Genomic DNA, 25,572 nt, shown 5'->3' with positions numbered 1-25,572 from the left:
GGGACAGGGACACATCCTTGTGCTCACCCACCAGCCCACAGCAGACACTCACAATGAAGCAGACTTCTCTGAATGAAGCTTGTTGCAAAACAATTTCAATGTTACAGTATAAGGAGGATGCAAGTAGGGATGCAGCTACATTGTTCTGGGTCCTATAATGGTGACCTCTCCACCCCTTAAGAGGTTGACTGGATTGTCCTGAGATGTGGGGCTCCAGCCAAACCAACCGTGGTTCAAGCTAACAGCGTCCTCTGGTGTATGAATAAAACTCCAAGGACAATCACTGGAAATGTTCCCTAAGTTCGAATTTAAGCCAATGCCTTTGGAGCCAAAAATCCTGGGGGTTCTCTGCTGACTGCCAGATGTGTTCCAAAAGCCAGCAGCTGAGGCCAGCCTATACCCAAGGCTGATTCACTATCAAAACTACAAAGTTCAAGAAGTAAAACAAAACAAAATTGCCAGTCTAATATTTACAGAGTCAATATAATAAATCTCTGTCTTAAGTAATTCTGTAATGAAAGGTGATCTAGAGCCGTAAGATAAAGAAAAATAAAATGCATTTCACAATTAGCCTTTACCTGAATCTTCTGGTTTTTAGATAGGACCCCATTATTCTGGTCATATCCGTTCTTGCATGTGTTTTTCTCCCAAGAGACCTCTAGAAAGGAATCAATTTGTTTAACTTTAACCATCTCCCAAGTTTTCAGTGAGATCTTCCTGCATACTCTCTTCCTCTGAATCTGCTCTGTGAAAAAGAGCCAGTGACTTTATGAGGGCTAGTCTCCCAGGCCTACTTGTGCCTGGTGACCTAGCAAACCAATCTCAATACAAAGCTCCTTGCCAAGCTAAGGACTCCAGATCTGGGACAAATGTAACCATTCACTGGTTCTATTCCTCTGCCAGACTAAGTCCTCTCCCCTCAGGACATGTGACAATGGGTCCTCCTTGCCAATGAGCCAAGCCTGTACTACTTTCTCCCCACCCTGGGGAAGTTATCCCATAAGCAAAAAAACATCTTGCTTTTCAAGATGTGTTAACGCCTGTTGGAATCGGGTCAAAAAGCTTAATGCCTTACTCTTACCAGGAAATGTTCCACTTTGCTGGAATCAAGCCCTTAGTGGCTTGGGATGGTCACATACATCCAGAACTTTTAAAAATGTGCCTACTGTACAAAACCAAGCAATTTGACCTCCAGCAACCAGATAAAGGAAACTACAACAGTACAACAGAATTCCACAAAACCATCCCAAATTGTGTAAAAGAATGTAGGAAATGTGCACACACAGTATGTTACAATATGTTACAGATCGTAATCAGTAACTTTGTGTTTTAAATTACTAATCTGCCATATATACCCATACACACGAACACCCTGCTAGAAGGACATATGCCAAATGTTCACATCTGGCCGTATGATCACCAAGGATTTTTCTCTTTCTTCTCTTGCTTACCTGTATTTCCTAATTTTTACAATGAACATACTATTTTGGAAATTAGAAAATATAAAAGTTGTAGTTATGTGTGAATAGCATATGGGCACCTAATAAACAGATTTCTTTAGGGAAATGTGGTCCCAATTAGAATCTGTGTAATTAAGCAGCATGTCTTCATTAGCAGAGCCTAAGGAAGTCAGTAAAATGAGTCCTCTGTGTATCACGGGCTCAGCACGGGGCCGGAAGCTTTTCACATATTAATTTGTCTAATCCTCACAGCCACCCCGAGAGGTAGGTATTATCCCCAAATTGCAGATGGGGAACTGAGGCACTGAGAGGTTTTAGTCAGTAGTTGGAAGTCAAACGGCTAGAGTGAGTTTTAAACCTATTAAGGTATGACTTCTAATCGCTAGGTCTTTTGAACTCGGGGGCAGGGGGTAAGGGGCCGACAGTCCAAATATTTGCAAACTTGTTTCAGAGGGCCCATGTCACTGCCTTAATGACCCCTGTCTCATTGCTCTTGTCGCCAATGGTGGCTTGGACTCGCCAAGAGAGTCAAATACCAAAAACCGGAGACATCACCTGTCCAACGAGGGCTACAGCTGCTCACACGGCCACAGCACGCCGGACATCAAGCAGGGGACTCTGTCCCTCCGAGGGCCACTGAGGGGGTGAGCTTGGAGCCTGGCCTCAGAGGAGCAGACATAGCTCTTGAGAATAAAAATATCTGGAGAGAGAAGAGCAACCCCACTCTGAAAGGAGTTCCTGGAGCCTTAATTATAAATTACTCCCTGGCTGTGTTTGGGCTACAGAACATCTTTTGTTCTCCAAGGTACCAAGAAAGACCTGGAGGCAGCTCACCCCACATTCTTTTTCCTCCAGGATGTGCCACACACACACACCCCCCCCCCCCCCCACAGCTGTGTAGGCAGTGACGCTTTATTTCCTATAGCTTCAAGGACTGCACTAGCAATTACATCTGCTTCGTAAAAAAGCAGCAGTCCTTCAACCAGGAAAAGGAGTTAGGAAAGTATCAGCAGGTCCCTGTAAACACACAAAGGAAGGCAGAGGAAAAGACAAACATCGAGGAGATACCATGCCACCTCATTAAAGATTCAGGCCAGTCGGGATTTGAATCCTGTCTCCGGCGCATGTCACTTCTATTCTGTGTCTCCGCTCCGCCAGGCAGGGTACTAGGCACAAGCACGATGCTGAGGAGGGCAAAGTTGAAGAAAGCTGGCAGTCTGTTGGTCAGGAGTGTTCTGATGAGTAAACAGGCTAAGAAGATACAACGTCACAGTAAGTGCCCTGATGGGGTGGTCAAGGCAGTGACTCCCTGCTTGCAGAACCCTTAATGGATGACAAGGCTGGGAAGGGGGGAGAGAAAACAGGCAGGAAGGCTGCCAGGCAGAGGGGGCAGCAGGGACAGAGGTCCAGGGACAAGAGGCTGCCTGGGGCTCAAGGAACTACACCCTGCTCCACTTCATTGGCACATGGATGGCCAAGGTGGGGACTCTGCTGAGAGACGAAGCCAAAGAAGTAAGCAGGGCCAGGCCATCAACAGAGTGGGCTAGGATTAAGATTTTGGACCTTATCCTGATTTGGGTAGGTGGGCGGGGTGTGGAGGTGGGTGGGTTATGGAGATAGGCAACAGCCAGGGTCATGGAAGGGTGGGAGGGACTCAGTAATCCCATGTTTGCTTTTAAAAAACCTCAGTATGCAGAAAGGGTAGGAGGGAAGTAAAACTAGACAGAGAAAAGGAGCTGAGGGACCCAAGTGGTCAGGATGTGGGGATGGCATGGTGGAGAGGCGACAAGAGTCAGAGGAATGGGAGGTGGGCTCCCTGGAAGACATCAAGAGGGCTGACGGCTGGACACAGCAGCTGTCTGGGCTGGCTGGTTGGCCATGTCACTTTAAGGAAATCACTGAACCTCCTGGGCCTCAGTGTCCTGAGTCATAGCACCAGGGATCGTGAGGCCCCTCTTCCAGGGGCCTGGGGAGTGGGGGTGGGGGAGGGCATCTGTGAAAGCCCCCAGTGCAGTGCCTGCACGTAATGCCCATTCCAAATCCTCACGCTCCTGTTTTCTGTTTTCCCCTCTTGGCACTTCTGCTACGGAGGATTCTAGTGAGTGCTGTATTTTCATACTAACGCCTTCCGGAACTGAAGGTCTTAATGTAAGAGACAAATTCCAACAGGTTGGCTGATGATATTGATACTCTTCCGCTGGCCACCCCCAGCCTCTGGGCTGCCCCCTGGGCTTGAGGCAGCAGCCAGAGGGAGACCTGAGCAACACAGCCCAGATCGGGGTGGAGGCAGAGTGCAGCCCTTCCCAAGAACAGCTCTCTGCGTTCATAACACAGAAGGAGGGCAAGCCTGAGACTTTTTATTCCCTCTGTCACAAGAGAACATCTGAAGCTTCCATTCCTTCTGTTAGCAGAATCAGCATTTGGCAAGAAATCTTGTGATGAGCCAAGAACATTTATCATTTGAGAAGGGAGACACAGAAATGCATTATTTCTGCAGCATCTATTTTGCCAGATCATTTCACACAAACACCAGGAAGAGAAAAGCACTACTTCACTGTCAGAACACTTAATGTCGTTCATACATTTGGATCATTTTTTTCCTACGTGATGACTGCATATCTAGAAGTTGAGTCACCTGGAACAGACCCCAAAGAGGGAGCTCCGGCCAGGAGACTTCTGACCAATCATAGTTAATTGGGATAAAAGCCAAACACAGGAGAGAGGCTCTGAGTACCTCTGCAGCTACACCATGAACAAAGTGCCTCCTGCCGAAGACGGATGCAGGGATTACTCTTAGCCAAAGAGCTGGTGCATCTGAACATGGTCTCTTGGCCAAATCTTCTCAGCAAAACCTGAAATTACATCTCTAGATTCAGCATCATTAAATGACTAGATGAAGACTGACAGAAGGTCCAGGGGAGGAGATGGCAAAGCAAGGACCTGCCCAAGTGAGAATCTGGGGAGCTTGCCTCAAAGCCCATGACTTGAGAGAAACTGTGAGAAACTGGCCTGCTTCTCCATCCCTCCCCTAAGCCTCCAGCACTTACCTTGAAAACCCCTGACCCAGATCCCCCAATAAACCCTGTCACTGGGAAACCCTGGAGATAGGCTAAGCCCAGAATCCTGAAAGGTGGCTTGTTCACATAAGAGCTGAAGATACTTCATGTTCCTACTTTAAGGTTCAATGTTCGATCTTATTCTCATTCCTTCAAGCTCTGAAAGAGCCACAGTACAGAAGCCAAATTCATTAAACCAATCATTTAAATAAGGATCACACCAACACAAAAAAAAAAGGAACCTAAACTGAACTCACTGCTATTTTCATTCATTCAACAAATATTTAGAAATAGCCTACCATGTGCCAGGTGGGTGGAGGGAATAGGGGACTATTGACAAATGCATGTATTCCCTTGGGGGGTAAGGAAGCCAATTTTTGGTCCATTTTATTAAAAATAAGTAATAAGCAAATTGGAACAGAGATGCCTGGATCATCTCAATCTAAACTTGAGCCCTGATATCCCAGTTAGCCATTCTGTGTAGGTCTCCTTCCAAGGTTACAGCTGTGTGCAGTGCAGGTAGATCATGTCTGCCACATGTGGGAGGGTACTGTGTGTCTTCTACTGAGTGCCTAACAGTCCATAAAGCACAGACATATACTTCTCCTTGAGAAGGGAGGGATGAGGACCAGGAGTTATGGGCAAATCAACAGTCCTGTAAACAATGAAAACTTGGCCAGGAATAGGAAGGACATCACAGTCACCAGGGAGGTAAAAGGTTTCAGGGAAGGATATAAAACAATGAATTTGCCAGGGGTCGAAGAAAAAGGGATGACTGTACCGCATGTATAATTCCCTGCATCCTGGGAGATGAAGTCTATGAAGTATGCTATTAATGTCCTGAGACAGTCATGAGCCACCACAAGGTGGCTGATAAACAGAGGCAGGACCTCTGTGACCAAGGCTTAATGGACAGTGGTAACAAGAGTAGGATGGGGAGAAGGGGAAGAAAGGGAGGGGGAAGTCCCTTTAGATGTACGTAAACTCATCAGATATCCCTCCAATGGGGAGGAAGTGATACAATTCCTGCTCTGTCTCCTCTATCTGATTCCTAGCAAAGATGGCTAACCATGATGGGATGAGTGGGAAAGAATCTGCATGGATTTTGCTGGAATACTATTGATTTGGAATCTGGTAGCAGCATCCTGCTTGGCTTAGAATCCCTGGCTGGGGTTCAAGACACAGGAAGAGCAACAACATGCATCCCACTTGCTAGGCAGTTTGGCAATGTGCTAAGACCACAGACTTTTCAGCTAGTACACTAAGTTCAAGCATCACTACTCACTAGCTTTGTGACAAGTTACTCAGCCTCCATCAGCCTCCTTTCCTTCATCAGCAAACGATATGACACCAGACCTCCTAGTGTGCTTAGGATGACCAAAGGGGGTCAAGCGTGTAAAGTACCCAGCAGAATGCTGGACACAGAGTAATGCACTCCAAAAATGGTAATGGTATTGGCGGAGGTGGTAATAAATTCTGACATTTGTTCTATAACTTCTGAGAATGGTCATTCTCTTGCCTCAACAACAAGAAGATACTCTGAACATATGTTCACAGTCTAACCGATGAACTAGCCCTGAATGCTGCTCTGGGCAGTGGCATTTTTCAAGCACATTTCTAAGGCACTGAGGGGTCTTCAACAGTAACTCTTTGGGGAATGGCTCCCTGCTGGCAGGAACCGGATGCTAGATGTCTCTATTTACATAGAGGAAATGACAGTTTTTAGATATGGTACTAAAGGTGTTGCAATAAAAACTAATCATCTACAATTTTTGGATTCTCTCCTTATAAGCAGTGTCATTTTCTTATTATGACATGAATGTACTTAGTATTCCTCTCGACTCAATTATTGCATACAGAAGTGTCACTTCAAAATACAACACTCCAAAGCAATTATGTTTCCAAGTAAATATATTTCCAAATCCTTTAAGCTGATGTTAGGAATGCTTCTTCTTAACCATAACAAGGAACCTAACTGAATGCATGGAACTCTAGGTCACAGAAGAATATTTTTCTATTTAAAAATGGAAAGTGCCATTTTGTACAAATAATTCTGTTTCACACAGGTAATTCTAATCGAGTGTCTCCAAGGTCCAAAAACCATCCACGATTAATGCAGTGCTCTTCCAGATCTAGTTAGGTGGGGAAAATCCTTACAAAATACAGCTCTTCTCTGTCAAAGCCATCAGAACAAGAGACAATTTGCAGGAGAAGAAGAGACCCTGTTGAGCAAGGACAGAAGGAGGGAAGACAGGGCACCACATTACAACCCAAAGAACAAACACAGGGTGGCCAGGGAACAGCTGGGCTCCAACCTCTGCAGGGCTGAGGCACGTGGAGGCCACTTGTGGGATCTGGACGATCACCTGCAAGCAGTTCTTGCTCTGTGGGGAGAAAAGCATGGATATGGACCACCACTGAAGACAGTAGAGTTTGCTCAGCATGTTACTAAGACCTTCCAGCTGGGGGATGGAGGTCATGGTCTGGTCTAAATGGCTTCTCCAGGTGCCTTCTGGTCCTCACCTTGAAGGAGCACTGCCACAGGAGTTACTGGGGTCCCCTGGCCCTCGTGGCCCTGGCGTCCTTGCTCCCAGCTCACTGTCTGGACTGCCCTCCTAAATCACAGAGTTCGAAGGACACTACTCTTCAGAGCAGGTGGCTCTGCAGTGGGTGGTCTCTGACAGATTTCTAGTACTTTCGGATTGTCAGGTCCCAAATTAAAAGATGGGTATCTCTCCTCTCCCTGTTTTACTGTCTATACTCTTTTTATTTTTTAACCTTGATAAGTCTCATAAGCTTTTACTGTTCAACACAGTCAACTGGACAAATGCTACTGATAAATTTTAGCTCTGTGGAGATAAAACTGAGTGTGAATGCTGCATTCGATTCCTGTTTTATATGAGGGGAGTTGAGTCAGAGGCAAGCTATTAAACCAGCTGTTGATAGAACCATCCTTGCCCCAGCATGGTGGCATAACGCACTGCTTTGAAACAGGGAAATTCATCTGCCTACTGAACAAAATCAAATGATCTCAATGCTTCTAAAAAAAAAAAAATCCCATTCCTGGGTATTTTCTGGATTACTGCATGGGATCTGAGGCTCTGAAATGCACATTTTTATGCTGTACATACATCCTCACAACACTAAAAGCCAAAGTAATGACTAGAGGTCCACGTGTGTTAGAGAGGAACAATTCCATTGTGTGCATTTACGAGTGTATTTTATATACGCCAGCAAATTTAAATACAGCAAAACTGCAAATAATGAAACATTACTTTACAAAGCCTAGACGACTTGAAATAGATTATTTTCTCCAGCCTACTCTTTTCAAACACATTTTTCTGATGTTCCAATTTAAAATAATTCATCCTTCCTGCTCCCCAAGGATCCGAAGGACTAGCAACAATGACAATAAAAATAATTTATTTTTAATAATAACAGCCAGCACTTACTGAGCACTTAACTTAAGGTCAAATAGGTATTGTTTCCTTCCATTTTATAGGTTAGGAACTGAGGCACAGAGAGATTAGCCAAGTTACCAAGGTTATCGTACCAGTAAGTGGTTGTATTAGTTATGGGGACAGTAGCTACTATAATAAAAATATCCCCAAATCTCAGTGGTTTAACACAATACACATTTAATCCTCATTCATGTAGCCACCCCATCCTTGTCTGCAGTCTTCCACATAGTGATTCAGGGACCCGGGATCCTGCCATCATGTGTCTCTGCTCTCCCCTCAGGCCTTGGAGTCTTCTGCATTCGGCCAACAGATGGGGAGAGAGGGTGAGGAGAAGATGCACCTGCTTCCTCACTCCTCAGCCTGGAAGCGACATGCAGCAGCTCTGCTCATATTCCACTGGCACTAACTAGCCACATGGCCAACCCAATGGACCAGAGGGCGGGAAACAGAACCCGTGACTGGGGCGCTATATCCAGACACTAAAGCAACAGCTGCAAGCTGTCTACACTGCTGTCACAGAGCCAGGATTCAAACCCAGGCAGCATGGCCTTGGAGTCTATATTCTCAACTACCACACTTCAGTTTAAAAGCTTGATAAACTGGGGGCGCCTGGGTGGCTCAGTCGTTAAGCGTCTGCCTTCAGCTCGGGTCATGATCCCAGGGTCCTGGGATCGAGCCCCGCATCGGGCTCCCTGCTCGGTGGGAAGCCTGCTTCTCCCTCTCCCTCTCCCCCCTGCTTGTGTTCCCTCTCTCGCTGTGTCTCTCTCTGTCAAATAAATAAATAAAATCTTAAAAAAAAAGCTTGATAAACTGGAGGTAGATGAAACCTCCGATTAAAACTTGGCTGGGAACCACCTGCAAGATGGATAATTTAGAGCTGGCACAATCAAGTCAACAATCTACAGAAAGGATAATATGATCCAATCACTTGTATGTGTAATTACGGTCAGGCTCAGATGTTAAAGGCCAAGATACTGCAACACAGAAAGGAACACATTATAAACAATTCTTAGACCTTCTGTCCGATTTCCTTAATCCCAGCTCAAATAAAACTGCTATTTGAGTAACATCAGTGACCTTCTCTAGCATACGATATTAGTTGCCCAGGCGCCACAAAAGTTAATTGGCTTAACTAAAGTCTCTTTAATTCTATATCCAAGATGTCCTGGAAATCGAAGGCAATCAATGAATGAGTCTGCAAGATCCGTAACAAGCTTAGAGCTAATACTATTTGCAGCTGCTCAAGTGGTTTCTGTACTTACAGAGCCAGAAGCTGGAATGAGGGTTAGGACCCTGCATCTGAATGAACCTTTAACTCCATCCACTCCAAACTGAACATAGAGGCCCTGGTTTATGGCACAGCTGGACCCTAGCTTTTCCTTGGGGAACGTGGAGAATCGTGGTGGGATCATGCCCAATAGTTATGAACCTGCCCTCCATCCTACTGAAAGGAAGAGCTGAAAACTCAGTCTCCCTGTACAAAGGTTGGGGAGATTCTGTTCCTGACTGCTGACATCAGAGGCTAAGAGGAAATGGTCCCACAGCATCGGCAACCTCCATGCAAACATCCCCTTGCCTCATGTGTGCCCACAGGAGCTGCAGGAATTTCCAGCAGGTGACACCCTCATTTTATCCACTATAAACAGTGTCGAAAAATGAAGTTGTTACAGCAGAGCCGCCCTGATGCTGAGATGCAAAACAGAATCAGAGCCTTCTAGGAGTTCCGCTGTCCCTCACTTCAGAATCCAGGGATTTTCTGACATACTTCACCAAGCCCAGCACAGAGCACTTCTCCCCAAGATCTTTAAGCTCACAATGTTAGAATCTGACAGGAACTTAGAAACAATCCATTTCAGAAGCCACTAACTCAAACGCTTCCAGAGGCTAGACAGGTCGTACCAGGTGAGGGAATGAAGCCAGGCTGGAGCCTTTGGCAAAGAGCAGAGCTTCTGTCCCATCCTTAACTGGCCGTTACTTTTCCGCTGCTGCTGATCTTTGTGGGGTGAGGGGCACCCTGTGAGTACCCAATCTTCCATTTGTTAAGAAGTGCCAGCAATCTATGTTTTCGTGTGAAATCTGCTGCTGAGTCTGTTTCTTTGAACACTCTGGGACCCAGACACAAACTGTGTCTAAACATCTTCCTCATACATCTTCACATGAGGAGACTGAGACAGAATAACAAGGATCCCCATCTCCGACATTTGCAGCTGAGATGTGCTGGAGGGTGCGGATGGTTTCCTGGCATCTACCACTAACTCCTGAAGCCGGCACTGCTACGATCTTTACTGTAATATGAGTGGGAGGCACCAAGAGGGCAACGCCAGCCCAGGCCAGTAAGGGACAGATGTCCACCTCCTGCCTTCCCAGCGTCCCAGCCAGTGCGGACAGAGCCAGGGTCCTCCTCACCATTTGGGTCACCTGAGGCTGACTTCCCTGAGAAACCCCCCACTTACAGCCAGAAGCACTGGATTCCTCGGGCATTCGGGGTTGCTAGGCATGGAAATAAGGCCCTGAAACTGAGGAATCTAGACAGGCGGAGAGAAGCCCACACATTACTCCCAAAATAGGGTTTTTTCTGTGGTGGTTTGAAGAATCGTAGAGTCCTAGGGAATGTTAACTAAGGTTTCCGTTTCTCTCTCTCTCTCTCTCTCTCTCTCACACACACACACACACACAATCACTATGCTACCAATATTTTTTCTCCTAAGATGTATTTAGGAAACTATAAGGAAATTAACCAACACATCCACCTTATTCTTATCATCATGCTATGATGTGCCTTTAAGATGGGGATTTGGGGGAGTGGCTGCTCTGGCATCTGGTGAATCCCACTGACCCTTTCTCAGAATGATACATTTTTTTTAAAGGTTTTTATTTATTTAATTGAGAGAGACAGAGAGAGAGAGAAAGCGGGGGGAGGAAGGGGCAGAGGGAGAGGGAGCAGCAGGTTCCCCGATGAGCAGGGAGCCTGACGCGGGGCTCGATCCCAGGACCCTGGGACCATGACCTGAGCCGAAGGCAGACGCTTAACCAACTGAGCCACCCAGATGTCCCGGAATGATACTTTTCAATGAAAAAAAGAAAACACACAGGAGGGAAACCAATTATACTGAAATTCAGTTTTCAAAATGTTTACAACATAAATTTGCGATGCGGTAACGTCGGTGTTTCTTCATGGGTGCATTGAATGACAAGATCTAGTACTGAGTGTGTAGCCACCATACCCCTGGTGCCAAGGATTGAGTGCCAACAGCAAGCAGCCATCTGCATCGACTACAGTATGATATGAAAATATCTGTGATTTCTGCCAGCGACAAAGTCACAGGCACCACTATGACTTGTTACCTACATTTCTAAGATAAAGGCGTACATTTCGGTTCGAGGTTAGTGAGAATAAAAGATGTCTCTTTTTCCCACCTAAGTTCAGAATCCCCTGCACTCTCTCCAAGGCATGGACATGGTTTAGCACCCCCACACACTCCCCAAGAACAGCAAGAGGTCCCAGAAAAAGTCAGCCGAGGTACGAACAGTGAAGGGCATCTACCTGTTGGCTGCTAGTCTCTGTCATATGGACCGTCTGGTCATTAGCACACATTCATTATCCAATGTACGATTTCTCTATATTAAACATATACATCAAATTGTGGACATTTCCTGCAATAATTAATTCTCCCAGATGGCTCTGCTGTCTAGGTAAGTGAAGATTATAGTTTATGAGTTTCTCTGGGTGCTCTGTCAATACATGATGATTTCTCAAATGGATCGGGGAAGAGTAAACACTAAATTGGAAACAATATTTATCTCAGGCCATGGTGTTAGAGCAGAATTGATGGGCACGATCATTTTCTTTCCTACATACTACTAGGTTATTGGAATTCTTCACAAAGACCATACATTCATGTATTATTTGTGTGATTAAAAATATATAAAGTGTCAAGTTCAAAGAAATTTAGTAATCACTGACATAAAAGTATAATAAATGCCTCATAACATGCAAAGAGAAATATGACTAACTCAGAAGGTTACACTCGAGACATGAATTAAACAACCCACTGAACAAACCCAGCCTTTCTCCACAGCTACTAGATGCCCGTGTCAAAAAATATTTCACCCATTGTCTGCTATCATAGAAATCTGCTCATAAAATAATGCTAAGGGAAGTGCGTTATTGTTTATAACTAAAGCCATGCCAAAACCCAAAGCAAAACAGAGTGGGCGGGGCCACAACAAAATTCTTAGACCTGGCTGGGGTATGGTGGCAGAACTGGGGTACAATTTTTCCAGTTTTCTAAATTTGTTATATGATGCTGCTTTTCAAATAGGAAGAAGCAAGGTCTGAGGTGGTGAAAAATAGAAAGCTAAAGGTGGATTCAAGGCCAGAGAGCCCAAGTTCTGACCTCCCCCAATCACTCTCCTAAGGTAAAATGCGAATTTTTCTTATTATAAAAGCAAAATGTTCTCACTGTAGGAAGAACTATCAGAAGGTAGATACAAGCAAACAGAAAACAAAAACAAAAAGAAAACCCTTAATCCCACTTTCCCAAAATACCATGGTTTACCCTGTGGTTTATATCCTCACAGATTTTTTTAATGTATAAATTATAACTATTTCTTTCTAATCAAAATGAGATCATTCTGTAGATGACAACAGGATGTATCTTCTAATTATTCCTCCAGGAAGCTCAAGTACAAAATTGTTCATCCTTGGAACTACCAAAATAAAGAAGGGGAGTGTTCAAGGGTCTCACTGGATTACACTGGGACCCTTGGGGTGGATGTGGTCAAAAAATAATAAAACACGGGCCTCTCACAAAAGAGGAGAGTTTCAGTTAGAGCAGGAACAGTGGTTCTCAACTGGAGGCCATTTTGCCCCCCAGGAACATCCGTGTCTGGAGACACTTTGGGTTTTCACAACCGAAAGGAGGTTGTGGGAGGAAGCTGCTCCTGGCATCCAGTGGGTACAGACTAGCTATGCTGCTGAACATCCTACAAAGCACAGGACAGTCCCCACAACAAAGAATTATCCAGACAAATATGTCCCTGTGCAGATGTTGCTAAGGCTTGGGTTAGAGAATTGTTTTCAATACTGAATGCACAGAACACAAATCCTGATGACCATCAAGCCCAATCTCCCTCCAAAAGCTGAGCTTCTGTCCAATACATCTGGACAAGGGGCCCCCGGACCCTTCCAAGGAGCCTCCTGCTGCCTCGCTCTAGGGTAGTGCTGAGCAACAGAAAACATACTCAACTTGAACTCTCTCTGCCTCTCTGTACTGCTGCCCTTAGAACCCAGTTGTGCCAACTGGTCCTACAAACCAAGTCTCATCCTGCCTTGCCATATGCTAAGATAGATGGGGAGGCCATATGGCATAGGGGTAGGACTATGGGCTGCCAGGATGGGAATCAGAACTCCACCACTTCCTCTCCACTTCCTCCCCATGGGCCCTTGGAGAAGATGTCACGGCTATCCCCCGCTTCAGTCTCATCTGAAAAGTGGGGGTTAATAATAGCAATGACCTCTTGGGGTTGTTATGACCATGACAGGGGTTTCTTTATATACAGTGTTTAAAGCAGTGCTTGGCACCATCTGCTGCCTATGTCATCTGTTTTTTCAGGGTAAATACACTCCCCAAGATCCCTCAGGGAACAATGGATTCTAGACTCCTCTTGCCACCCTGTTTGTCCCTGTTCCTCCTCAAACTTGCAGCCTACATCTTCTGACTATACCTCTTGGGGCTGGTATGACTGCTGTAGGGCCCAGTGCAGCACTGTCTTCTCTGTTCTACCCCGTCAGCACCTTACGGCCCCTGGGACAGGACTAGCTCTGGGGCAGCTGCTGGTCTCACCACATGTTATGGCCCCGTGTGGGCATAGGGCAGGCCCACCAGAAAACAGGTGAGCTATTAGGTCAAGGCTTCTTGGAGGGAACTGCCCTCAGACAGGCTCTTAGGATGAGGACCATGAACAGTGGAAAAAAAGACCAGGAGTGCCTGGATTCCTGGAGTAGAGAACCCGAAGTCACTGATGAGGCTGACAGCAGATGAGCTGACTTTTCACCCCAAGTCAACCACCTACTCAATCATGCTAGCAGCTAACAACAGCTGAGGATGTCCTCTGAGCTAGGCCTCCTGAGGGTCCAGGAGCCAAGACCCTGGGTGTGGACATCCTAATGTGAAGCCTCGGAAGAGCCACCAAATTGTACAGACTCAGGAATACATTTCATAGCAAGCACAGTTGCATATATGTGAACACACTGCCATGAAAACCAGGGTTTTGAAGATGGCCCCCAATAAGAAATTTCATACAGGCAATTCTTTAGTAGAATAAGGACTTCTGAATCAATTTCTTCACAGGAAACAAGCCAACAAAGCAGCATCCATTAGGAAATCAAGTATCATTAGAAGAAAACCAATGCTTTCAACCAGATCGTGACATTGTCAGGAAAGACTATTGAACGAAGTCAACTACTCATTGTCTTAAACATTTAGGAAATACTATGTGCCAGATACTGTGCTAAATGGTGGGACTACTCTAAAGAGCAGAAGCAATATACTTTCCCTCCCTCACAGAGCTAAGAGTCTACTGGGAAGATATTAATCAGATAAAAACATAGAGCACATGTGTCATTATATACTGCAACAACCAGCACCCAACAAGGGAGACCCAAATGAGACTGAGAGAAAAGGCTTCTCTGAAGAACCACTGTTAGAATGGAGAGCTAAGGAATGAGTTGAGAGGAAAGGAGGAACTAAAGAGGCAAGCAAAGAGAATGGCATGTGCCCACATCCTAAGCTAGGGGGACCATGAACAAAGACAGCACTGGGAATGAATGAGCTCACTCACAGTAACAAAAGGCAGGAGGCAAAGGAGAGGAGAGCAAGAGAGGGATCCCAGGACCAAGCCCAAGCAAACGCCTCTATGTACAACTGGATGAGGAGGAAGACGAGGGAAATGGATGAAGGAAGAGAGGACAGACAGGATAGGATGAGGTCATGGAGATCAGCCAGAAAAGGCCATCCACCCTGATACTCACTGGTACATGGACACAGTTTCCTCATAGCTCATTAGACTTTATGAAAGGCAGTTTCATTTTAAGCATTTGCAATTATTAGAAGGTCCTGGTGTGTGGGAGAGTATGTATGTGGATGAAGAGTGCATGCTCAGCTGGAGTGATGCTCTTGGGGAACAGCCCGGAAAAACTAAACTCAAAATGGAGAATTAGAAGATCTACCAAGTGCTATTTCCATTCTGTACTCGAGGCTCTTCAGCATTTTCTCCATGGAAGTTCAGTAATGTTCTGAGAAGCACATTCTGCTGAAAACGCCACCTTCCCAACATTGGAGAGACATGGTGGTGAATCCTCTCCACAAGCAAAAGTTGTTTTTAAAACAGACTCCTAGAACCATGCCAACCACTTCCATATCTCCATTCCTTAGCTCTCGTATGGAGATTTAACTTTCTGGGGGCCGTTCATCAATTTTACTGCACCTGGGAGATGCTGGAACTGTTCTTGGCAGAGAAATTATAAGGCTAGAAGCCTTGACTGAAAGATTTTACCGGTGAGAGGAGAATGTGCTGTTCAAGTAGAGAGGTTTAGTATAAAACTGACTAGAACACTAAGGGCTTTCAGGAAATCTGAGCTTGTGCAGTCAGACGCCAATGCTAACCTGTACATGATAGATCAGGAATCAAAACAGTGACAATGTAAGACAAGAACTGCTGAAGTTGTGTGCAGATTTGTTCCAAGGCTTCTGCAGTTCAAGTTTAGGAAAGTATTTTCTTCTCTTCCCTTAAATTACATATTCTGTAATGTACATCAAATCTACAAAAGGAATCTTAAACAATGGTCAGGTGGGAGACATATGTCTGCCTGAGTCAAATGACTCATTTTTTCCAAACATGGTTTGATCCAAGGGATACAGTTCCACGGGAATCAATCTTCTCTTCCCTTCTCCCCAAAACCTGGAATGTACGTGTCTGTGGGTGTCCATCTGTGTACATACGCACGCTGCGTTTCACGGGGTAAAGAGGGATACATTTTGGGAACAAAGAAAACTAGAACAAGTAAAGGAAGTTAGGATTATTTCAATTGGTACAGTGACCAAGTTTTGTTTGCAAATCCTTAGCTAGTATATGCAGTACCTTTGCAATTTTAATATAACAGTCTCAGGGGATGCCTGAAACCAAACCACAGATAGTATCAGACTCTATATATACTATATACCATCTTTTTTTCCCTATACATACACACCTATGATAAACTTTAATGTATAAGTTAGGCATAGGAAAAAAATAACAAAATAATAACAGAATAATCATAACATACTATAACAAAAGTTATGTGAGTGTGGTCTCTCTCAAAATATCGTCTTGTGCTGCACTCGCCCTTCTTGTGATGATGTGAGATAAAATGCCTACATGATGAGATGCAGTGAGGGGAATGACGTAGGCATCGTGACATAGCGTTAGGCTACTACTGACCTTCTGACAAAATGTCAGAAGGAGGAGTAACTCCTCCCGAACTGTGGTTGACCAGGGGTAATTGAAACCACAGAAAGTGAAGCTGTGTATGGGGGCGGGGGAGGGGCCACTATAATATGTAGTAATTTCCTATAAAAATTATTATATCTGTATAATGTCTGCATCGATTATTAGATCTATAATTATAATCTGTATATTTTTAAAATATGTCTTCTTTTCCCTTTTCCTATCTCTGAACATAAATAATTACAACTTACTTTAAAGAGACCAATTAACCCATTTGACCATCAAAAATAAGAACTGGTAACAATAACGAGATTGGTAACACTGGTACCCAGTAATCAGCATAGTCAAAAGCCAAATATGCAATCAGAGGTGCATTTCTTCCATTAACAGAACGAAGGGGAAAGAGGCATGAATAAAGAATAATGGTAGGCGATTGGAATGAAGTCAGGGGCTGGTGCACACAGTCACTTTTGTCTTCTAACAACCTCCAAACAACCTCCACCCCCTCTCTGTCTGCAGCACAGCCTATATCCTGAAGGCAAAGAAGCTATAGATCATCAGAAAATCAATAATCCTTTGTGAATTAATGAGTCAAGCAATCCAACCCAACATTCTGTGGAAGGGTCAGAGACAGGAAGGCACGCAAGGGCCGTTTCAGAGAATGGGCCACGTGGCACAGATTGCCGGTGGCATCTCCTATATCAAGTCCATCACCTGGCGACAGGGCATCACATCCTATAAAACCTCCATCAGGTAAACTGCCATGTTCTACTGTCAACAGGCAAGATGGGTCTCAGGACGCTCCTCTGAAACCCACAGAAATGCTTTCATGGAATTCAGGTGAAGTGCAGGGAGAAAGGAACAAAAATCTAATACAAAGCCCTTAGTAAAAGAACTTCCTCTGTTAAAAATATGATTTAAGTTTCTGGTTCCAAATTATTCTCAGTAAGTTTTAAACTAACTCCTTTGATTAGAGGGGAAATCCTCTGAATTACTAAAAGAGAAAAAAAAATGTATCCGGAGCATACAGAGACGAATGCTGAGAGAGAGAGAGAGAGTCCAGCATCCTTTTTATAGGATCTACACCACTCCATGCTCATCAGCCATAAGATTTTCACTGTGGGGAAATCTTCCCTGGGTAAAAACCAGCAACAAAACACTTACAGGTTTCAATTACCAAATATTTATCTTCCAAATAAATCTTGTATCTTCTAACCCTTACAAAAAATCAATTCGTTAATTCACTTCTATTTCATTGTATAATGTCTCCTTTGTTAATCCTCTTTCCCTGGGGGACTCTTTTCAAATCTTGTCACTTATCCTTTACTGAAGAAGTTCTCTTTTCTGAATTCAAGGTGAATTGTACTTAATAAACGAGCCCTGAATTTATCTGCCTTTTCTTGCATTCATTCTGCGTTCTGTGGACTCTCGAGTTAATTGAATGCTTTTTGATCTGTTCCATGGTCTTGTTATCACCATGCTTCCTTTAACCCATTCATCTTTTATTAAAAATGGTGGTGGGCTACATTAGGTTAACCACAAAAAGGAAAGCAAAAGGGAAAACTGGAACATCAACCAAAAACAGGAAGTGAAAATGAGCTCTGATAACATGATGTACACATTAGTTGAAGAAGCACTCATCGTAAGGTACTTACTTGGGCAAATACTCTCCTTGCAAATGGAATGAATGGAGGGTAGCTCTCCACAGCCCTAGACCAGGAGAACCAGTGCATGACCCTGTGCCCCCCTCCCCACCTTTATTATGTTTCAGATAGGCTATAAAGCACTGACTTAAATATAGGAACCACATATCTGAAGGTCAAGAAACATAAATTTCATGATTCTCATTACAAACCAAGTTTTCCCAACAAACCAATGAAGTATCCAAAGCTACATGTCACAAATGAAGACTCAAAGACTTGCAAAGGCTACTAATTGGCCCAAGTTTCTTCCCACAAGTGGCAGAGTCTGGATCCAGAGGAGATGGAGGACTCCAAAGTCTACCCATACTCTTCCCTTCTTAGTCCCAGAGAATCAAAGCACTTCTGCATTGTTCAAAAATTATCTCCCATGACCCAGACATATGCCCTGTGTGAGTGCTGAAAAGGATCCAGGGAATGATAAATACCAAACTGAGAAAAGTATTGCCAGGTCCCACGATCTTGCCATCACTGGCTTTGTACACCCAATTTTTTTTCTTTTAGAGGCCCCTCCCTCCTCTATTTGCCCTCATCCCACCCTCTCCCACCCAACTCCTATTCCTCAGTCAACACCCTGATCAGGGGTCGCTACCTGTAGCAAGTCCCCTCATCCCCCAGGACCAGACTTTAGTCTCCCTCACCGGTATTTATATTTTGACTCACTGGTCCATCTTCCCAATGAGAGCAAGATATCACAGCATTTGACACATTTTTATATGCACATGAATCTCCCACAGGGTTTGGTTAAAATGGGGGTTCTGATTCAGATAGAAGGTGGGGCTGGAGATGTTGCATTTCTAACCAGTACCCCAGGCAATGCCGATGCTATCGGTCCATGGACCCCAATCTGAGTTCTAAAGGAAAGAGACTGTGGATTTCATCTCCCTATTCCCCATGTGTGGAACTGCGGGAAAGGAGAGGGGAGGCTCACTGAGGGAATAAAGAGGAATTCCTGCCTACACAGATCAGGAACACTGTTTAGTGGTGCTGCCATTTGTCCAGCTTAAAAAAAAAAAAAAATTCTACATTAATATGCAAAGTACCCTGATTTGAGAAGATAGAACTTATGAATCAAGGTCCCAGTCTAACTTCAAAGTTATCTCCTACCATATATAACGGACTCAAAATATGACAGCATCTTCGGCATCTCAGGGAGCTCAGAAGTTAAAAACAACAGGTGAGAAAACACAACACTCTGGGGGAAAATAAATGAGGTTGTCAATGTTCTCTGTAATTTGCAGCTCCAACATGCCGACTCCCTTCCCCTCACTGCCGATAGGGTGATGAAATAGCAATCTGCATCTGTCCTAAAGCCTCCACTACGACTCTTGCAGGGGCTAATAATAATAGCAATAATAAGTAAGCAGCTGCAGCAGCCCTGAGCTTAACTGCCCCATGTGCCTTCTAAGTGCTTCCCGTAAGAAGTCAGTAGTTTAATCCCAGAACAACCCTGTGAAGTGGCTATCATCACCCCATTCTACCTGGGGCTACCAGGAACTCCATAACTTCCTCCAAGTCACAGAGCTGGTTCACAGTAGGGCAGGATTTGAACCCAGGCTGTCCCAACTCCTAAAGCGATCATCTTTGAGATACACTCTCAAGGTCGTTTCAAGGCAGAGCGAAGGAAAAAAAGGTGACCCTCAACACAAATTCTGGGACTTGGATCACAAACTCTAGATAGGAAGTAGGGGAGGTATTCCCTGGCATGTGCACAAAGGTCCCCCAACCTCAAAAAATGCTGAATCGAGCCCAGACGCAAGCCCAGCTCTGCCCAAGTCAGTGTGACCACTGGGGTGACTGCTGGGATGTCCGCTGAGCTCCCGGTTTACTCATTTGTCCCTTACTGTGCATGAAATGCACTCCTGTCTTTTTCCCCCACAATGCAATTTGTCTCTCTCTCACTTGGCTTTTTAGTTAAAAACAAGAGAGATGAAGCTTGAAACCTAATTAAGGAAATGGCCCATGTACAAAGAAAACAACCAGGGATCATTATTCAAACGGCAGCCTCTCTTTTTATTTTTGAGGGAAAGCTAATGACTGCTCTGAAGCCCAGTGGCCTCGACATCATATCATGTACACATCCTGTTATTAGAGAATAATGCCAGCAATTGGAAAACACGGTGAATAAAAGCATGCACAGATCCCTGTTCTCCCTTAAATGCTGTTTTGATGATTTAAAATAAAGACAAATGTTATCCTGGGAAATGCAGAACGCCCTGTGGCCAAACCCATCCATCTTATGTTAGTAAGACTCCCCTCTCCAACAGACCTGAGTCTGTGCAACGGGGGCTGAGGGCAAGAAAAGAGAAAGCAACAAGACGGACTATACCTTCCTGAGAAACTACCGAGAAAGAAGGGGAGGGAAAGGAAGGAAGCCAAAGCAATCTTCTGGAAAAGGTTTGGTTGACCTTCCCCCTGGATTTTGCTGAGATGTGTTCACTTTAAACCATTCCAGCCAAGCCAAGTCCAATTCACACCCCTGTCTCTGCCTCAGTGCCTCAGGCACATCCCCAGGGTCCTCCCGGCCGTGCGTGTCCAGTCCTGCCTCCTTTGGGCCCCTGGAATTCGCACCTGAGAATACACGCCCCTCTGAGGCTGCAGAGAGGCAGTCTGGGAGACGTCCTCCCCCTGAACCCCACCAACCTCTCCTTCATCTATCATCACACCATCTTGCACTGGTGCACCAGCCACACTCCACTCCTTCCTCTTCTTCCAAAGCCTAGGAATTCCTTGAACCTGGGGGCAGCAGCCCTACAGAGCCCACTACAACTGGAAAGTTCATGCACCAAACCCTCCATCACCTAGCTGTCTCCTACAAGTCAGGTCTACCCTGGGGCACCACTCCCTCCACACAAGGCTCCTTGCACCCTGCTAGATGAAGCCTGCCCTGTGACCATGCGCCCTTGGGGACCCTGACTCTTCCAACTCATCACAGTCCTCACCACCCTTGTAGGGTTTGGGGCTATTATGAATAATAAATAATAATAAAGCTGCTATGACCACTCAGGTACAGGTATTTATGTGAACATAAGTTTTTGTTTCTCTTGAGTAAATGCCTAGGAGTAGAATGGCTAGGTCGGAAGGCAGGCGTATGCCCGACTTATAAGAAACTGCCACACTGTCTTCCAAAGTGATCACACCATTTCACAGTCCCACCAGCAATGTTTGTCAGTCCCATTTGCTCTGCATCCTCTCCAACATTTGTGTTATCAGCATTGGCTATTGTTTTTTAAGATTTTATTTATTTATTTGAGAGAGAGAGAATGAGCAGTGGGGAGGGGGAGAGGGAGGGAGAGAGAGAGAGAGAGAGAGAAAGAGAGAGAAGCAGACTCCCCACATAGCAGGAAGCCCAATGCGGGGCTTGATCCCAGGACCCTGAGTTCATGACCTGAGCCAAAGGCAGACGCTTAACCGACTGAGCCACCCAGGTGCCCCAGGGTTTGCTGTTTTGGCTTTGGGGGTGAAGGGAGAGAATATCAGTCCTTCTCATAGGTATGGAGTAATAGCTCTCTGTGTTACTAACTTGCATTTCTCCAATGACTGATGATGTTAAGCACCTTTTCATATGCTTATTTGCCATCTATATAGCTCCTCTGATGAAATGTCTGTTCAAATCACGCCTAATTTTACTGGGTTTTTTTTTTTCTCATTCTTGAGTTTTGAGAGTTCTTTATATATTCTAGATACAAGTTTTCTGTCATACACATGAATTGCAAATATTTTCTCCCAATCTGTGGTTTGTCTTTTCACTTTCTTAATGGTGACTTTCACAGAGAAAAAGTTTTGAATTTTGATGAATTCCAATTTCTTTTTTTTTTATGGATGTTTCAGTGTCATGTGTAACACCTTTGTGCTTAATCCACAGTTACAAAGTTTTCCTCCTCTGTTTTCTTCTGAAAGTTTTATAGTTTTACACTTTACACTTAGATCTATGATCCATTTTTATTTAATTTTTGTAAAATATGTGAAGGTTGAGGTTCATTTATTTTATAAATGGATATCTGATCATTCCAAGCCTCATTTGTTACAAACTAATACATTGAGTGCATTACAAAATTTAATATTAGCACATTAATAATAACAGGAATTCACTTTTTGTTAGAAAATAGAATAACAACACAAATTCTTGTAATCACTAATAAATTAACCATAAAGTGAGAGAATTTGGGACAAAAATTTGTCTTGGAAAACTCAAGATTCCTCTCATACCTTAAGAGGTGATTTTATAGGTTATTCTTTGTGTGTGTGTGTGTAGTAGTAGTAGTAGTAGAATAAACTTAACATAAAATTTATCACTTCAGCCACTTTTCTTTTTTAGAGAGGGAGAGGTGTGTGTGGGGCAGGGAGTGGGCAGAGGGAGAGAGAGCATCTCAAGCAGGCTCCACGCCCAGTGTGGAGTCCGACTCAGGGCCTGATCTCACAGCCCTGAGATCATGACCTGAGCCAAAATCAAGAGTCGGCTGCCCAACCGACTGAACCACCCAGCAGCCCCTCATTTCAACCATTTTTAAGTGTACCATTCAGTGGCAGTAAGTACATTCATAATGTTGTGCGATCATCATCCAGAACTATCCATCTCCAGAACTTTTTTATCATCCCAAACTGAAACTCTGTACCCATCAAACAATAAAGCCCCACTCCCACCTCCCCCATTCCCCAAGAAACTCTACTCCACTTTCAATCTCTATGAATTGGCTTTTACCAGGTACTTCATATAAGTGAAATCATGCAGTATTTGTCCTTCTATATCTGGCTTATTTGACTCAGCAGACTGTTTTCAAGCTTCACCCACATTGTAGCAGGTGTCAAAACTTCATTCCTTTTTAAGGTTAAATAATATTCCATTGTATGTATTTGCCACATTTTATCCATTCATCTGTTGATGAACATTTGGTTGTTTTCACCTTTTGGCAATTGTGAGTAATCCTTTTATGAACATTGGTGTACAAATATCTATTTGAGTTCCTTCTTTCAATTCTTTTGGGTATTTACCTAGGAGTGGAATCAATGGGTCATATGGTAACTCCATGCCTAACTTTTTGAGGAAACACCACACTGTTTCCCACAGCAGCCGCACCATTTTACATTCCCACCAGCAATGTATGAGTGTTCTGATATCTTTATATCCTAATTAACACTTATTATCTGACATTTTGGTTATAGTCATCCTCGTGGGTGTGAAGTTGTATCTCCCTGTGCTTTTGATTTATGTTTTCCTGATGACTAAAGATTTTGAGCATCATTTCATGTAACATTTTCGTGTATTTATTTGCCATTTTGCATATCTTCTTTGGAGAAACTTCTATTCAGATCCTTTATCCATTTTTAATGGGTTATTTGTCTTTATATTATTGAGTTATAAGAGTTCTTTATATATTCTAGATATAAGTCCTTTATAAGATACATGATTTGCAAATATATACTCTCATTCTATGGGCTGCCTTTTCACTTTCTTCATGATGTTCTTTGAAGTACCAAAGTTTTTAATTACAATGAAGTTCAATTTATCTATTTTTTATTTTGTTGTCCATACTTTTGGTATCATATCTAAGAACCCATTGACGAATCTGAGGTTATGAATATTTAGCCCTATGTTTTCTTCTAAGAGTGTTATAGTTTTAGCTCTTACATTTAGGTCTTTGATCCATTTTGAATCAGGTTTTACATTTAGCGTGAGGCAAGGTTCTAACTCCATTCTTCTGAATGTGGGTATCCAATTGTCCCAGCACTGTTTGTTGAAAAGACTATTTTTTCTCCATTGAAAGATCATGGCAGCCTTGTTGAAAGTCAACTGCTCAAATATATGAGGATTGTTTCTCTGGCCCCTGTATTTTTTTAATAATTTTTGGTCAATAATCACTCTCCTTTATTAATTATCTGCATGCTCATCTCCCTTCCTGGGTTGTGTTATATTCCATAATTTCTAGTCCAGCATCCTGCACATAACATGAATTCACTCAATAGTTGAGTAAATGAATGAATGAATGAATGAATGCTCTTTTCCTAGACATTATGATGAATCTGTCCAACAAACTGCTTGGAGTTGACCACTTCCACCAAGTAGGATACACTGTGTATAAAAGTTACAGAAAGCCAACTGCTCCAGTCTGATTCTGTTGTGTGCAGGTGTATAACATAGTGATTTGACAAGTCTATACATTAAAAAAAAGACTACAGATTCAGATCATTTAGTGACATAAAACATCACTGGCAAAAATGACATGGGGTTTTGATGAACTGTGGTTTGAGCTTTCAGGAATAAGAATAGAAGCCAAAGGAAAAAAGATGTATTTCAAGCAAAAGGCACCTTAACGGTTATATTTAAGGGACAAAATTTGGGCAGTGTTTACATATGGGCATGTCACTTTCACTGTTTGAGGTAGAAGATATTAATCATACCTATAACTGCTTTTTAAATTTGTGTCCTGATGGTGGGGGCAATTAATTTTTTGTCCTTATTAAGTAACCAATACATGTTCATGGCAGGTAAAGTAGTAAATTAACATAAGCAAAAATATAAACAAGAATCATTCATAACCCACATGCTAGTTATAAACAACAATTTGTATTTTGGTACGCAGCCTGCCAGAACATTTTCTATCCTCATTTGTATGTAGTTAGGTATTTTATTCACATACTCCTTTATGACTTACCTTTTCCAGATATCAAGAACATTATTAATGTCAACCATATTCCACACCATTATTGTTCTTGCTGCATAGCATTCCAGGATATTGAAAGGCCATTATTTATTTAACCAATCCCTTATCTGGAAACATCTTTTACTCTGGTAAACAATACTGCAATGAACATCCTCTTCTGATTCTGATTTTGGAAAAATTAGTGAGGTGGGCAATTTGATGACTGTTTTCATTAAGACGCTCTAGTGTTGAAGGAGCTTTCTTCCAACCAAATTTATTTTTTATGTTTTACGTTCACACTGAAGTTGTTCATCAAGACAGGGTCGTTTACTGCTCAGAGTACGTTAGATATCATCCTTACAACTAAAAGACATTTTAATAAAAATGTATTCCTTAAATAGACTTATTTTGAAAAAATTCTAGATTTACAGAAAAGTTGTATAGGGAGTACCCACATACCCTTCACCCAACTTCCTTTAATGTAACATTATATCAGTCTGTGTCACATTTGTCAAAACTAAAAAATTAACAGTGGTATAAAACTTAATAAAGCTTTTAATGATTTAAAAGGAAAAAAAAAGAAGAGAAGTTTTCATACAGCAGATATCTATGTACGTTCATACCTCAGAGCAGTAGTGAAGAAATCAGTAGTGTCTCCCTCTGGAGATATAGCTACACACACAAACCCCTCTGGTGTTGGAAGATCAAGAACAACGCTGTCGGGCGCCTGGGTGGCTCAGTCGTTAAGCGTCTGCCTTCGGCTCAGG

General features: G+C 43.5%; 1 protein-coding gene across 11 annotated transcripts in view; it reads right to left on the bottom strand.

Annotated features, from left to right (window-relative positions):
- The window catches only part of CACNA2D3 (calcium voltage-gated channel auxiliary subunit alpha2delta 3), a 960,286-nt gene that overhangs the window by 694,351 nt on the left and 240,363 nt on the right, over nt 1-25,572 (bottom strand). Inside the window, exon 1 of one of the 11 annotated variants that reach the window (XM_032411513.1) lies at nt 25,429-25,494. The exons of 9 other annotated variants lie outside the window; for them this stretch is intronic. Coding sequence is in view for 1 of the 2 variants with exons in the window: in XM_032411509.1 (XP_032267400.1) it covers nt 579-692 (114 nt within the window). In the remaining variant the exon portion in view is untranslated. Of the gene's footprint in view, nt 1-578; nt 1,291-25,428; nt 25,495-25,572 lie in introns of those variants that run through there. One more of the 11 variants, XM_032411509.1, reaches the window with a different exon arrangement.

Source organism: Phoca vitulina, unplaced genomic scaffold (genome assembly GCF_004348235.1).
Source record: "Phoca vitulina isolate PV1807 unplaced genomic scaffold, GSC_HSeal_1.0 scaffold13, whole genome shotgun sequence".
In the NCBI taxonomy this organism is placed as follows: Eukaryota; Metazoa; Chordata; class Mammalia; order Carnivora; family Phocidae; genus Phoca; species Phoca vitulina.
The sequence above is the reverse complement of the archived record's forward strand: the minus strand, read 5'-3'. Positions and strand labels throughout refer to the sequence as shown.